Here is a 13,585-nt window from a genome sequence, read left to right as displayed (position 1 = left end):
TTATTGCTGGTGTATGGGGATAAACCTTTTAAAATATTGGGGAGTTTAATCCATTAACATTCAGTGTTATTACTGTAAAGGTAGTATTTATTTCAGCCATTTTGTCATTTTGTTTTTTAGTCATATATTTTTCTCTTTTTCCTTCATGGCACCCTCCTGTTCTGTATAGTTGATCGTTCGTGATGTATCTGAATGATCCTTTCTCATTTATGGTCTATATATTTTTAAAATACTTTCTGTGTGGTAGCCCTGGGGTTTGTATTATACAGCCTACATCTATAAACTACTAATTTGAGAAGATACCAACTTAGCTTCAATAGCATGTGCATTCTCTGTTTCCATTTTCCTCTGTTTCCCTCTTTATGTTGTTTTTGTCCTATGGTACATCTTTATATTTTACTTGTCCATTATCAAGAAATGTGCCTTTTTCTTGTTCAATTGTATTCTAACTTTTATAGGAATTAAAGAGTATAGTTGTATATAGAGGATACAGGACTACTGGGGTTTTGCATTTATCCATTTAATTACCCCTACTAATAATCTTCCTTTCTTCCTTTCTCATGTAAGGCAGGGCTTTTGTTGATTATCCCTATCAGTTTATCTGTGATTTTTTAAACTCCCCTTCATTTTGAAGAACAGTTTGCCCAGATGAAGACTTTTTTGGCTGGCAGTTTTTGTATTTCATTATCTTAAATGTATTATACCACTACCTTCTCTCACCTCCATGGTGTCTGATGAGAAGTTAGGATTTAGACTTGTTGAGACTCCTTTGTAAGTGACAAAATCATTTCGCTCTTTCTGCTTTCAGAATTGTCTCTGTATATTTGATACTCTGATTATGTGTCTTAGTAGTCTATTAGGGTTTATTCTGTTAAGAATATCTTACACTTTTGGGATGTATATAATTATGTCTTCATAATAGTTGGGAAATTTTCGGCCATTTTCTACAGACATTCTTTCTGCCCCTTTTCCTTTCTCTTCTCCTTCTTAGACACTTATGTTTATACACTTCATGCTGTCACTCAAATCCCTGAGACACTGTTTCTGTCTCATTATATATATATATATATATATATATATATATATTTTTTTTTTAACATGTATACGCACCGGGAATTGAATCTGGGTCTCCAGCATGGCAGACGAGCGATGAGAACTCTGCCACTGAGCCACTGTTGCCTACCTGCTTCTAATGTAATTTTAATTTCCATTATTGTGCCTTTAATAGCAGTTATCTCTTGTTTCTTTTAAAACTTTCATTTTTCTTTATGCTCACACATCGTCTTCTTAATATTCTTTAACTATAGATCCATATTTTCCTTTATCTCCTTGAATTGATTTAGAAAATTTGTTTGGACCTTTTTGATTAATTATTTCAAATTCTGTGTCTTCTTTGAAGTGTTAATTTGTTCCCTTGACTGAGACATATCTTCCTGTTTCTTAGCATGGTTTGTAATTTTTGCTGATATCTGGGCATCTGTGCTACCTTTGAAAGTCAGTTTCATCTTCTTGCCCTGGGTTTTATTGCTTATTGGCTTTGTTTTAAGGCTCTTCTTTGAAACTTGGTCCAACTTATTCTGGACCTTTAGAACAGCCCATGTTTAACTATTCACATTTTCTCAGCTGTTCTTCATCTGATTCTTGCCCTGAATATGCAGTACAGATTTTAAGATATAATTTTTTCTGAAATTGTTTCATCTGCAGGAGAAAGCTTCCTTTTCTTTGTTCCTGCTCCAGGGATCTTGCTCTGTTCTTTTTGTTTTTGTGCAGAATTTTTTCCTTAGTTCCTATGATTTGTTTAAATTCACTCAGCATCTCCTTTTCCTTACACTTTAAGTTCTGGGACCTGTTCTGTCTTAAAAAGGAGGTTCAGCCCCCTCCCTCCTTTTTTTCTTTCTGTGAAGCTTTACTGCCTTTGGTTTCTTCCCAGTTATGGTATCCTGCCCCATGGATCTAGAAAGATGGGTCAATCCAGAAAGGTTCTTTGTCTGTTTAAGTGGTCCACCAAACAGACACTGGATTGAGTGTGCTCATGTCTTGCCAATGGTTTTACAGTGGTCTCTTTCACTTACCCTGTCCCTTGGGGGCATTTTTGTATGCTGCGTTCCTCAGTCCCTTGTATTCCACCCTGGGTCTCTGCATACTTGTGCTTGGGTATGTGTGGGATTCTAACTGGCTACTGTGAGTCACCCTGCATTCTGCCTTTGTGGTAGGAGGAGACCGGGTCATGCTGCCTCTGTTCAACTCTCAAGCTGAGTAAGACAGGGGGAGGGGGAGGGATCCAGACTGTTGGGTCAAGGACAGAAATCTCCTCCCTAAGCCTGGAGATTATTTTTCTTTTTCTTAGATTCAGTGTTTTTGGAGTTCTCCAATCTTTGTCATCCTCTAGAGTACCAAGCAAGTGGGATTTGTCCTTTTATTAGTTAATTTTGAGAGGAGACTTTTCCAGAGGATCACTTTGTGATGTTGATGATGTCACCCTTTACTTTTAGTGCATACAAATATTCATGTTTTCTTCATGACTTTAGTGATATTTAGTAAATGTGAGAGAGAATTTCCAGAAAGTAGGAACAAACACTTGTCATCCTTTTCTGGTTATATTCCTAGAAGAATTTTCTATTGACAGTAGCTGTATAGCAATCAGAGAGATGTACAAAACCCACCACTTCTATTAGTGTAGGGAAATAACTAAAAAGAAATTAGTGGTTTTAATAAGAATACTTAGTATTAACCTCATCAGGATGTCTTTATGCAGGACCTATATATATGAATACCTTGGCAATACATTGTGGGTTAGGTTCCAGGCCACCACAATAAAGTAAATATCACAACATGTGACTTGCTGGTCACATGATTGGTTTCCCAGTGCATTTAAAGTTATATTGACGCTATACCTTAGTCACTTAAATATGTGATATAGCATTATGTCTTAAAAAAACAAGGTATGTACCTTAATGAAAATGTAAAACACCCAAAGTGAGCATATGCTGTTAGAAAAATGGCATCACTAAACTTGCTTGATGCAGGGTTGCCACAAACCTTCAATTTGTAAATCATCCAATATCTGCAAAGCACAAAGTGAAGTGCAATAAAATGAGGTATGCGTATAAAGAGAATATTCTTGATTGGTAGATATGAGAGAAGACTATATATATATATTTTTTAAATTTATTTTATTTATTAAATGTACCTACATACAAACACAAACATTCTTACCATATGATCATTCTATTCTACATATATAATCAGTAATTCACAGTATCATCTCATAGTTGTATATTCATCATCATCATCATTTCTTAGAACATTTACATCAATTCAGCAAAAGAAATAAAAAGAAAACAGAAAAAGTTCATACATACCATACCCATTACCCCTACCTTTCATTGATCACTAGCATTTCAATCTACTAAATTTATTTTAATATTTGTTCCCCCTATTATTTATTTATTTTAAATCCATATGTTTTACTCATTTGACCATAAGGTAGATAAAAGAAGCATCAGACGCAAGGTTTTCACAATCACAACAGTCACATTGTGAAAGCTGTATCATTATACAATCATCTTTAAGAAACATGCCTGCTGGAACACAGCTCTACATTTTGAGGCAGTTCCTTCCAACCTCTCTGTTACACCGTAACTGAAAAGATGGTATCTATTTAATACGTAAGAATAACCTCCAGGATAACCTCTCAACTCTGTTTGGAATCTCTCAGCCATTGACACTTTATTTTGTCTCATTCCTCTCTTCCCCCTTACGGTTGAGAAGGTTTTCTCAATCCTTGGTGCTGAGTCCCAGCTCATTCTAGGATTTCTGTCTCATGTTGCCAGGAAGGTCCACACCCTTGGGAGTCATGTCCCATGTAGAGAGGATGAGGGCAGTGAGTTTGCTTGTCATGTTGGCTGAGAGAGAGGCCACATCTGAGCAACAAAAGAAGTTCTCTTGAGGGTGACTCTTAGGCCTAATTTTAAGTAGGCTTAGCCTCTCCTTTGTGGGGTTAAATTTCATATGAACAAACCCCAAGATTGGGGGCTCGGCCTATTACTTTGGTTGTCCCCACTGCTTGTGAGAAGAATATCCAGAATTCTCCACTTGGGGAAGTTGAGTTTTCCCCCTTTCTCACCATTCCCCCAAAGGGACTTTGCATATACTTTTTTATTCACTGTTCAAATCCTTCTGGGATTTATCAGGGCATCACTCTGGACAAACCTACAAAGTCTCAGGCCCTACTCAAGGTTCCATGTACGTATTGTGTTCAGTGATGCTGTCCGCATAAGTTATATTAGGAAATGCACTAGTCAAAATAGAAATTTTGTACCAAATAAATATTTAGTCTCACATATGTTAAAGTTTTAAAATATTAATTACCATCTGTTTTCAACACCCTGAGTTAATTGAGATTCCTTTGGTAAGAAGACTATATTTTAAATATGGTGGATCTGTCTAAATTTATAACCTAAACATAATACCTACTTGACTAACAATACAAAGTTCCCTTATCCTTATAAATAAGGATAGCTAAAAACATTTAGAAAATGATTTTTTCCTGTAATATAATATGTACTTTAAATTACACAATTCAATCATTGTTTTAGAGAGGGGAATGATTTTCAATAAATATTGCAATGACAATTTTTATTTAGAGAAGAAACTTAAAGCCTCAATTAATATTAGGCAGATTAAATGACCTTAAAAATCAAATTTGTTGTACCTTAACCAGGCTGTACTGGACTTTGTCAACTTATTCGGAAAACCGGGGTTGGATCTCAGTCATCCTTCATTATTAATGTGGCTCAGTAACAGTTTATATTGGTCCTTGCACCCTGTCACCCCATCTCCATATCTTCGTCCTATAAACACTAATTGTTTGGAGATGGATGATTGTAGGTGACTTTTATTTAATGTACTTTTATACTCAGAGCTATTAATTAAAGGAAAGAAACTGAACACTTAATAGCATTATTAGAAGAGAATAATATCATTTTAAAGGAAAGCACACACCACTGTCATATTATTGATTGGATTAAACAAGCCATTGGTTACTCTGCTTATGTTTTGTTTGATGTCATATTCTGACAGACCTTGTAGGATGACAGCATTGTGATTGTAGTAGGAGTCTAGACACACATGCTCTAGTTCTGACACAGCTATTCAGATGTCCTTAGATGAGTTATTTTTTCCTCCTGAGTTTTACTTTTTTTCCAGACTGAAAAATCAGGCAAAACCCAATGAGTTTTGTTCTGTGAAAGTATCTACTACATTCAGGACAACAAGAGATTTTAAAATCTTGTTTGAAAGTAGAACAGTTCCAAAGATTTTGCTCTTAAATGAAACTTCGTGTGTTTCATGAAGCAAAATTAATGTCCTTTAAAATATTTTCTCTCAAAGGGATTTTTAGCTAACCAGATGAGAGCTGAAAACTTGAAGGATGCATCTGTATTGCCTGATTTGTGCCTAAGTCATGCAAATCAGTTGATGATTATGTTGCAAAATCATAGAAAACTCTTGGATATTAAACAGAAATGTACCACTGCCAAACAAGAACTAGCAAATAATCTACATGTCAGACTGAAGTAAGTGATTCTGTTGTATCTAATTTAGGATGTTTACAGGTGATGTTTCTGTTTCCTCCTCCCAAGTGATGGAGAAACACTGTACTAGAATACTTGTTGATTGGTTAACTTTGGGGTCGAGTTTGTAAGTTTCCACTTATTATTTTTCTGGTTGCACTTGAAATTTCTCTTGCCTTAGCTTAACTACTAAAGAATTTTTTTAGTAAGCCTTTATGGATGTTACAATAATGGATTTCATTCTATAGGTGGTGTTGCTTTGTAATGCTTCATGCTGATCAAGATGGAGAGAAATTGCAAGCTTTGCTCCGTCTCGTAATAGAGCTATTAGAAAGAGTCAAGATTGTTGAAGCACTTAGCACAGTTCCTCAGATGTACTGCTTAGCTGTTGTTGAGGTTGTAAGAAGAAAAATGTTCATAAAACACTACAGGGAGGTACGCAAGTTAAATTCTATTTTAATTATACATGATCCCTAATGAATCAGTGTACGTTATTAATGTAAGCTTTCCTTTTGTAGTGGGCTGGTGCATTAGTCAAAGATGGGAAGCAATTATATGAAGCTGAAAAATCAAAGAGGGAAACCTTTGGGAAATTATTTAGTAAGTGTTCTTCATCAGTAATGTAAATACATTTACTTTTTTTTCAATACATTTACTTTTTAAAAGAAAAAATAAACCTTTTGTTTTCTAGATATGAATATACTATGTTCAAAATTAAAACTATAAAATCACTTATGCCATATAAAATGTCTTAATATTTCTGAATATAAAACTATTATAGCAATTAGGGCGGGCCGCGGTGGCTCAGCGGGCAAAGTGCTTGCCTGCTATGCCGGAGGACCTCGGTTCGATTCCCGGCCCCAGCCCATGTAACAAAAAACGGAGAAACAAAATACAATAAAACAAGAAAATGTTTAAAAAGATGTTTCCCTTTCTTCCTCCCTTCTTTCCTTCTATCCTTCCTTCCTTCTAAAAAAAAAAAAAAAAAAAAAAAAACTATTATAGCAATTATTTAAGAATTTTCGTTTGTAGGGAATCTAACATTGACGTTTAAATATTAAAATTTGTTTATGCAAGCTATTGTACAGATATTTATTTAAGAATTTTCATCTTTAAATTATCTATAAAAGTGTTTTATGTTAAGACTAACAACCACAGCAAAAAGTAATTCAGCATAGTGCCTGTTCCCTGTAGCCCAGTTGGGTTCTTTAACATTTGAAGAGTACTGCCTTGGAACATAAAAAAATATTTTAAAATTAAGACTATTATTTTGAAGTGCTGATAAATTATGATTACTTAGTAAATATATAATATTTTCACCTCCAAGACATTAGTATATGGCATGTAAATGATATTAATTACCATTGAAGTTTGTAGGAACATTGCTTTTACTGTATGTTTTAAATATAAAGCATTGTCAATTTTTAATTTGGTTTTTAAAAAACAAAAGATTATTTCTTTACTTAAAAAAATATTCTGATATAACCTTATGTTGTTAATTTCTTTACACAGGAAAGTCTTTTTTAAGAAATCGCCTGTTTAGGGGACTGGATTCCTGGCCCTCTTCCTTTTGTGTATGTATTTATTTTTTAACTGTGACTAAAGTTAGTATGTTTTTAACTTTTTCATAAGTATTGATGTTTATCAAAAACTTACAGGATTTTTTTATCAACATAAAAATGTTTTTGACTTTAAAAATCAGTTTGTATAAAGCTTTAAAATAAAATCATATTTTTTCACTTAGAATCTTTGTAAGGACTCCTTGTATGCTGTTAGGATTGATAGGACTAGACTGTTGATTTTCTTCCCACCCACCCTCTTGCTCTTTTTCTTACCCCCTCCCCTCCCTTCTTCCTCTTCTTTCCTTCCTTTCTTTCATTCATGTTTTCACAAATCAAAATAGGTTTGTCTTTGTCTTCATTGAAATTAAACCTTGAAAAATTAACTTGGAATATTTTATAAACCAGTATTGTTTGAGGGCCATTAATTTCATTATATGAGGAAAAGAACATTTCCGTGATAAAAGAAATTTAGAAAAATGCTGTGTTTTTAAATTTATTTTTATTTTGAACCACTTAAGCATGTTTCTTTACTGGAGGATTATTTTGGGCTTTAAATGAATTTTTTTTTTTAATATCTAAGAAGGTATGATATATTAGGCAGTCTCCTGTACCCATTTGTCTGGGAACCTTTTATTTTTGTTTTTTTTGTTTTATTTTATGAAAGCTATTTTGCTGTCCAAGTCTGGTTAAGTAACGATTAAAACAGTTGAAATTATTTTGAAAGGTACAATTTTGGGCAGTATTATAAAGGAAGAAGTGGCAGGACTTACTACTTAATTTCTTTTTAAAAGATGCAAAAAAATTGCCAGAAAGTATATATTTTGGAAAATGTAATGAAAATGTCAAGCGACTGGCAAGAAAAATGGGTTAAATAGAAAAAGAATGAATATTTTTATCATTTTAAAGCAGCAAAGCTTGCTAACAGGTGATAGAAATAGATTTAGCACTACAGAAATAAATTTTCATGATCAGGCTATAGATCAGGATTAAATTTAAGCTTTGCTAGCGAAACAGAAGTGTTCATTTAATATTCATTGGAATACAGAGAAAGGTGTGAAAACAGAGAAAAGGAGGGAAAAATTACTTATTCACCAACAGCTAATAACCTAGTCATGAAAGACTTAAAATTAGTATACCAGGTCTTTATTAAATAGTCTTCTATTTTTATTTTGAATTACATTCACTATTAGCTATCAGATTTTGGGGGGCATTTCTGAGAATTAGTATTAAAGAGAATTATCATCAACCAAGTACTGAATTTTCTCATTCTTAAGTGTGATGAAAACATTCAAAACGTTTTTACTCTTTTGTTATATTGAATTTTATTGTAGTAAAAATCCATTTGTAAATTTGGCCTCTATATTTTTTGATAAATTATTTGTACAGACTCAGAAACCTCGAAAGTTTGACTGTGAACTTCCAGATATTTCATTGCAAGACTTGCAGTTTTTACAATCATTTTGTCCTTCAGAAGTTCAGCAATTCCTCAGGTAAATGTCACTAGTATTTTTAAGTTACCACTTTAAAATGTTTTCATTATTCTAGAATCATGAAAAGTAGCAGCAGTACTCCTAAGAAATACCAGTGCAGAAATATTTTACAGTAGGCAGGCTCCTCTATGGTTGTTTTAAGAAATTTCTTGGGAACATAAAATTGTCAGAAAAAGAAGATAATGTAGAAGAAAGTTTTTCCTTGCCTGCAATTAATTTGTTTCTAGTAGTTATTTTGACTTTGCAGATTATGGGAGATTTCTAGTTTATTACTTTCCCTGGTTATGTCTCATGCTTCTTAAAATACTCGATTTTGAAAAGGAATAATAATGCTCTCTTTATTTTGTTTTTTGGTTTTTTTTAGCTTTTTTTGTATTGTGAAATATAGCATATAAAAATAAAGCAATAAATTTCCAAGTACATTTTAGCAAATAGTTTATAGAACTGATTTTAAGGTTTGGTATGGGTTACAGTTCTGTGATTTTTCATTTTTTTCTTCTACATGCGCTAAGGTACTGGAAGCTAAAAGAATTATCAGTATAATGATTCAGCATTCATGCTCGTTTGTTTAACCTGACCTTCTCTGTGTAATTCCACCATTAGCTTTGATCCTACTCTGGGGTATTTGGGCTATGCTTATTCTAACTTTTTCATGTTGGAAAGGGCTTTCGATAATATGGGATAGGGTAGTGGAACTGGTTCATGTTCTACAAGGGCTGGCCTCTCTGCATTTCAGGACTTACTGGTCCAGGGACCCGTAAAGTTATCCTAGTGCATGGAACCTTTGTAGAATCTTACGTAGTGCCCTAGGTATTCTTGAGGATTGGCAGGAATGGTTTTGGTTGTGGTTTGGCAACTTATGATAGGTAGCAATGTCTAACTGAAGCATGAGTACGAGTGACCTCCAGTGTAGTCACTTGACTCTACCTGAACCCTCTCAGCCACTGAAGCCTTATTTGTTACACTTTTTTTCCCCCTTTTTGTGCTCTAGTTATTTTTGACATAGTGAAATATTTGTTGACTCTCATCTGTCTTTTTCTTTAAGAAATCAGAAATCTAATTTGATTGCGTTCTGTTTCAGGGTTCCTTTACTTTGCGACTTTGAACCTCTACACCAGCATGTACTTGCTCTACATAATTTGGTAAAAGCAGCACAAAGTTTGGATGAAATGTCACAGACTATTACAGATTTACTGAGTGAACAAAAGGCAAATTTATTTATTTCAAATGCTTGTTTTCATTAGTTAAAAAGTTTGTTACTGCAACTCTTTAAACCTTCCCCTCTATTTTCTAGGCATCTACAAATCAGGCATCCCCTCAGTCTACTTCTTCACCGAGGATAGAAAGTGCAACAGGAATTACAACTACTACCTCACCGAAAACTCCTCCTCCACTCACTGTTGAGGATCCCTTATGTCCTGCAGTTTGTCCCTTAGAAGAATTGTCTCCAGACAGCATTGATGCACATACATTTGATTTTGAAACTATTCCCCATCCAAACATCGAGCAAACTCTTCACCAAGGTTCTTTAGACTTGGATTCATTAGCCGAAAGTCCTGAATCGGATTTTATGTCTGCTGTGAATGAGTTTGTAATAGAAGAAAATTTATCATCCCCTAATCCAATAAGTGATCCACAAAGCCCAGAAATGATGGTGGAATCACTTTATTCATCAGTCATCAATGCAATAGATAGTAGACGTATGCAGGATACAAATATATGTGGTAAGGAGGATTCAGGAGATCACACTTCTTTAAATGTCCAATTGGAAAAATGTAGAGTTTTTGCCCAAGACTCTCATTTCAGTATACAAACCATCAAGGAAGACCTTTGCCACTTCAGAACATTTGTACAGAAAGAACAGTGTGACTTCTCAAGTTCTTTAAAATGTACAGCGGTCGAAATAAGAAACATTATTGAAAAAGTCAAATGTTCTCTGGAAATAACACTAAAAGAAAAACATCAAAAAGAACTACAGTCCTTAAAAAATGAATACGAAGCTAAACTCGATGCACTAATGAAGGAGAGTGAAGAAAATGAAAGCAAAATTAAAAAACTGAAAGGAGACTTAGTATGTCTTGAGGAGGTTTTACAAAACAAAGATAATGAATTTGCTTTGGTTAAACATGAAAAAGAAGCTGTTGTCTGTCTGCAGAACGAAAAGGATCAGAAGTTGTTAGAGATGGAAAATATAATGCATACTCAGAATTGTGAAATTAAAGAACTGAGGCAGTCACGAGAAATAGTGTTAGAAGACTTAAAAAAGCTCCATGTGGAAAATGATGAGAAGATACAGTTATTGAGGGCAGAGCTTGAATGCTTGGAGCAAAGTCATCTAAAAGAATTGGAGGACACTCTGCAAGTCAGGCATACGCAGGAGTTTGAGAAAGTTTTGACAGATCACAGCGTTTCTTTGGAGAAATTAAAAAAGGAAAATGAGCAAAGAATCGATACGATACAGGAATGTCATGCAACAATTCTGCAAGAGAAAGAACAGCAGCTACAGGAATTAAAACTCAAGATTTCTGATTTGTCTGACATGAGATGCAAGTTAGAAGTTGAACTTGCACTGAAGGAAGCAGAGACTGATGAAATAAAAATATTGCTGGAAGAAAGTAAAGCCCAGCAGAAAGAGACCTTAAAATTTCTCCTTGAACAAGAAACTGAAAATTTGAGAACAGAGATAAGTAAATTAAACCAAAAAATTCAGGAAAATAATGAAAATTATCAGGTGGGCTTAGCAGAACTAAGAACTTTAATGACAATTGAAAAAGATCAGTGCATTTCAGAGTTAATTAGTAGACATGAAGAGGAAGCAGATATGCTTAAAACTGAATTAAACAAAGTTACCTGTTTGCATCATCAATCATATGAAATAGAAAAAAAAATGAAGGAACAAATAGTTGAACTACAGAGTAAATTAGACTCAGATTTGAGAGCTCTTGAAAAACAAAAAGATGAAAAAATTACCCAACAAGAACAAAAGTATGAAGCTATTATCCAGAAACTTGAGAAAGACAAAGAGAAATTGGTCCTGAGTCAAGAACAAGAGAGAGAAGAGTTAATTCAGAAGCTTAACTGTGAAAAAGAAACCGCCATTCAGACTGCCCTAAAAGAATTTAAATTGGAGAGAGAGTTTGTTGAGAATGAATTGTTGGAAAAAGTTAAACATCTTGAGAGCCAACTAACAAAAGGGTAAGAATTACTGATAGTCTGTAATTATAAAATTAAAATATTGATAATTCAATATAGTATCTTGATTTTGCTCATTTACCTTAGGTACATATAGTAATGTGAGATATTATCATAAATTAAAAACTTTGAATTTTTTGAATAGTCGATGTTTTTTGCAATTTTCAAACAGTGACAGATTGCATAACTTTAATTGTGGCTTTTAATAATGAATTTTTACTTTGTATATTCAGAGAAATATCTAAATGTCTGAATTTCTGAATATCTGCTTTCCTTAGATTCTGGATTTCATAAGGTTTTTTTTGGATGTTTTGTTCTATTTTGTTTTGCCTTTTTATTATTGTTACTACCTAATGTTACTGCCTTTTGAGCAGAGAAACTCTTTAGTAGCTCTACTTCTTAGTTTATTGAGGAGTTGTATTCTAATAAATTCTAGAACATAAGGTATTATTAGTTCTATCATTAATTCTTCCACATGGATTTTAGATATATGCATTACATATTGGAACCTCAGGTTTTCTTGCATTATCATTTTTAGACAGCCTCTTGTGACTTTGCTTTGTAACATTCGTAGATTGGAGTACAGCTGAACTTGTCCTTCCATTTTGAAAACAAACTCTTCAAATATACTGGGGAAATTAAAGGGTTTAAGGTAGGAATTAGGAATTACATGGATGTTTACAGAGCTGGGGTGGCAAAGGTTAAGGGAGTCACTGCTGAAGGCTTGGAAAGCTCTAGCTGAAATATCAGGAAAACAGATGGATCTCTAAAGCTCTTGGGAAAAAACTGTTGCAGCCCTCAGGCATCTCTTAAAATACCCCACTGACCTGGCACACAGCAACAAGGGTAGGTGTCAGGTCCTTGCCAGGATGCTATTGTAAAAGTACATCTTGTGCATACTCTTTCACTGACAGGCTTGACTGAAGCTCTGCAGGTATTCTGAGAATGTAGAATCTGTGTTGCAATGCAGAGGACATCTTAAAAGAAGGGTGAGGGCAGTGTTGGGGTGAAAACAGTTCAGCACTGTACATCCAGTTTTCAACTTGGTACTTGACACTCAGTACGTCCATATCCCCTTTACCTATATTTAATTTATGAGTGACATTATTTTATATTTTTGAAAATCTCTTTAATATTTGGCTCAGTGGATTCTCATATCTGCTTCTACATTCAGTCTGTTACTCTATGTTAAATCAGTTAAAGTATATGAAGGAAATCCAGCCTAATGTCTATAGTACTTGGAAAAGGGAGGAATATTTTAATACCCTTTTTAGCTAAATGTGCATTTTCTTTGATACTAAATCAAAATTCATCGTGGTAATTTCTTAAACATTAGTTGCCATATAGAATATGAAGTTATATCAATGAGATTTTCATATGGTTACATTAATATCCATTAAGTCACAAAGAATATTTAGAAAGTATGCCATTCTCAGAGGTCAAGATTAGTTAAATCAATAATTTTTACTACGTCATCAAGGATTTTCTGAAATAAAGTGTCCTTCTCCCCACCCCCCTTTTTTGAATATCTTGCAGTGAAGAATGCAGTAAATAAAATTGTAGTTTAGGGCTACCATCTTTAATTCATCATAAGTTGCCAGTATTTTTGCCATCTGGGGCATTGTCTGCAAGTTGAAAAAGACAAAATAACACCTTAGGACTATTATGAAATAATTTTGACTTCACTGACCCCTGAAAGTGTTGCAGGTACCCCCACAGTTCTCAAAATCTTTCTTTGAGGATTGTTGGTCTAAAGAATGGTTGACAA

General features: G+C 33.9%; 1 protein-coding gene across 6 annotated transcripts in view; it reads left to right on the top strand.

Annotated features, from left to right (window-relative positions):
* RB1CC1 (RB1 inducible coiled-coil 1) overlaps nucleotides 1–13,585 on the top strand; it is a 105,355-nt gene that overhangs the window by 68,021 nt on the left and 23,749 nt on the right. For all 6 annotated transcript variants that reach the window (XM_077166747.1, XM_077166749.1, XM_077166746.1 and 3 more), the window contains 7 exons: nucleotides 5,392–5,576; nucleotides 5,822–6,008; nucleotides 6,092–6,173; nucleotides 7,086–7,147; nucleotides 8,522–8,625; nucleotides 9,707–9,833; nucleotides 9,920–11,820. In XM_077166747.1, coding sequence (XP_077022862.1) covers nucleotides 5,392–5,576; nucleotides 5,822–6,008; nucleotides 6,092–6,173; nucleotides 7,086–7,147; nucleotides 8,522–8,625; nucleotides 9,707–9,833; nucleotides 9,920–11,820 — 2,648 coding nt within the window. The remainder of the gene's footprint in view (nucleotides 1–5,391; nucleotides 5,577–5,821; nucleotides 6,009–6,091; nucleotides 6,174–7,085; nucleotides 7,148–8,521; nucleotides 8,626–9,706; nucleotides 9,834–9,919; nucleotides 11,821–13,585) is intronic.

Source organism: Tamandua tetradactyla, chromosome 6, assembly GCF_023851605.1.
Source record: "Tamandua tetradactyla isolate mTamTet1 chromosome 6, mTamTet1.pri, whole genome shotgun sequence".
Classification (NCBI taxonomy): domain Eukaryota; kingdom Metazoa; phylum Chordata; class Mammalia; order Pilosa; family Myrmecophagidae; genus Tamandua; species Tamandua tetradactyla.
Note: the sequence above shows the minus strand (reverse complement) of the source record. Positions and strands in the feature narration are given on the sequence as shown.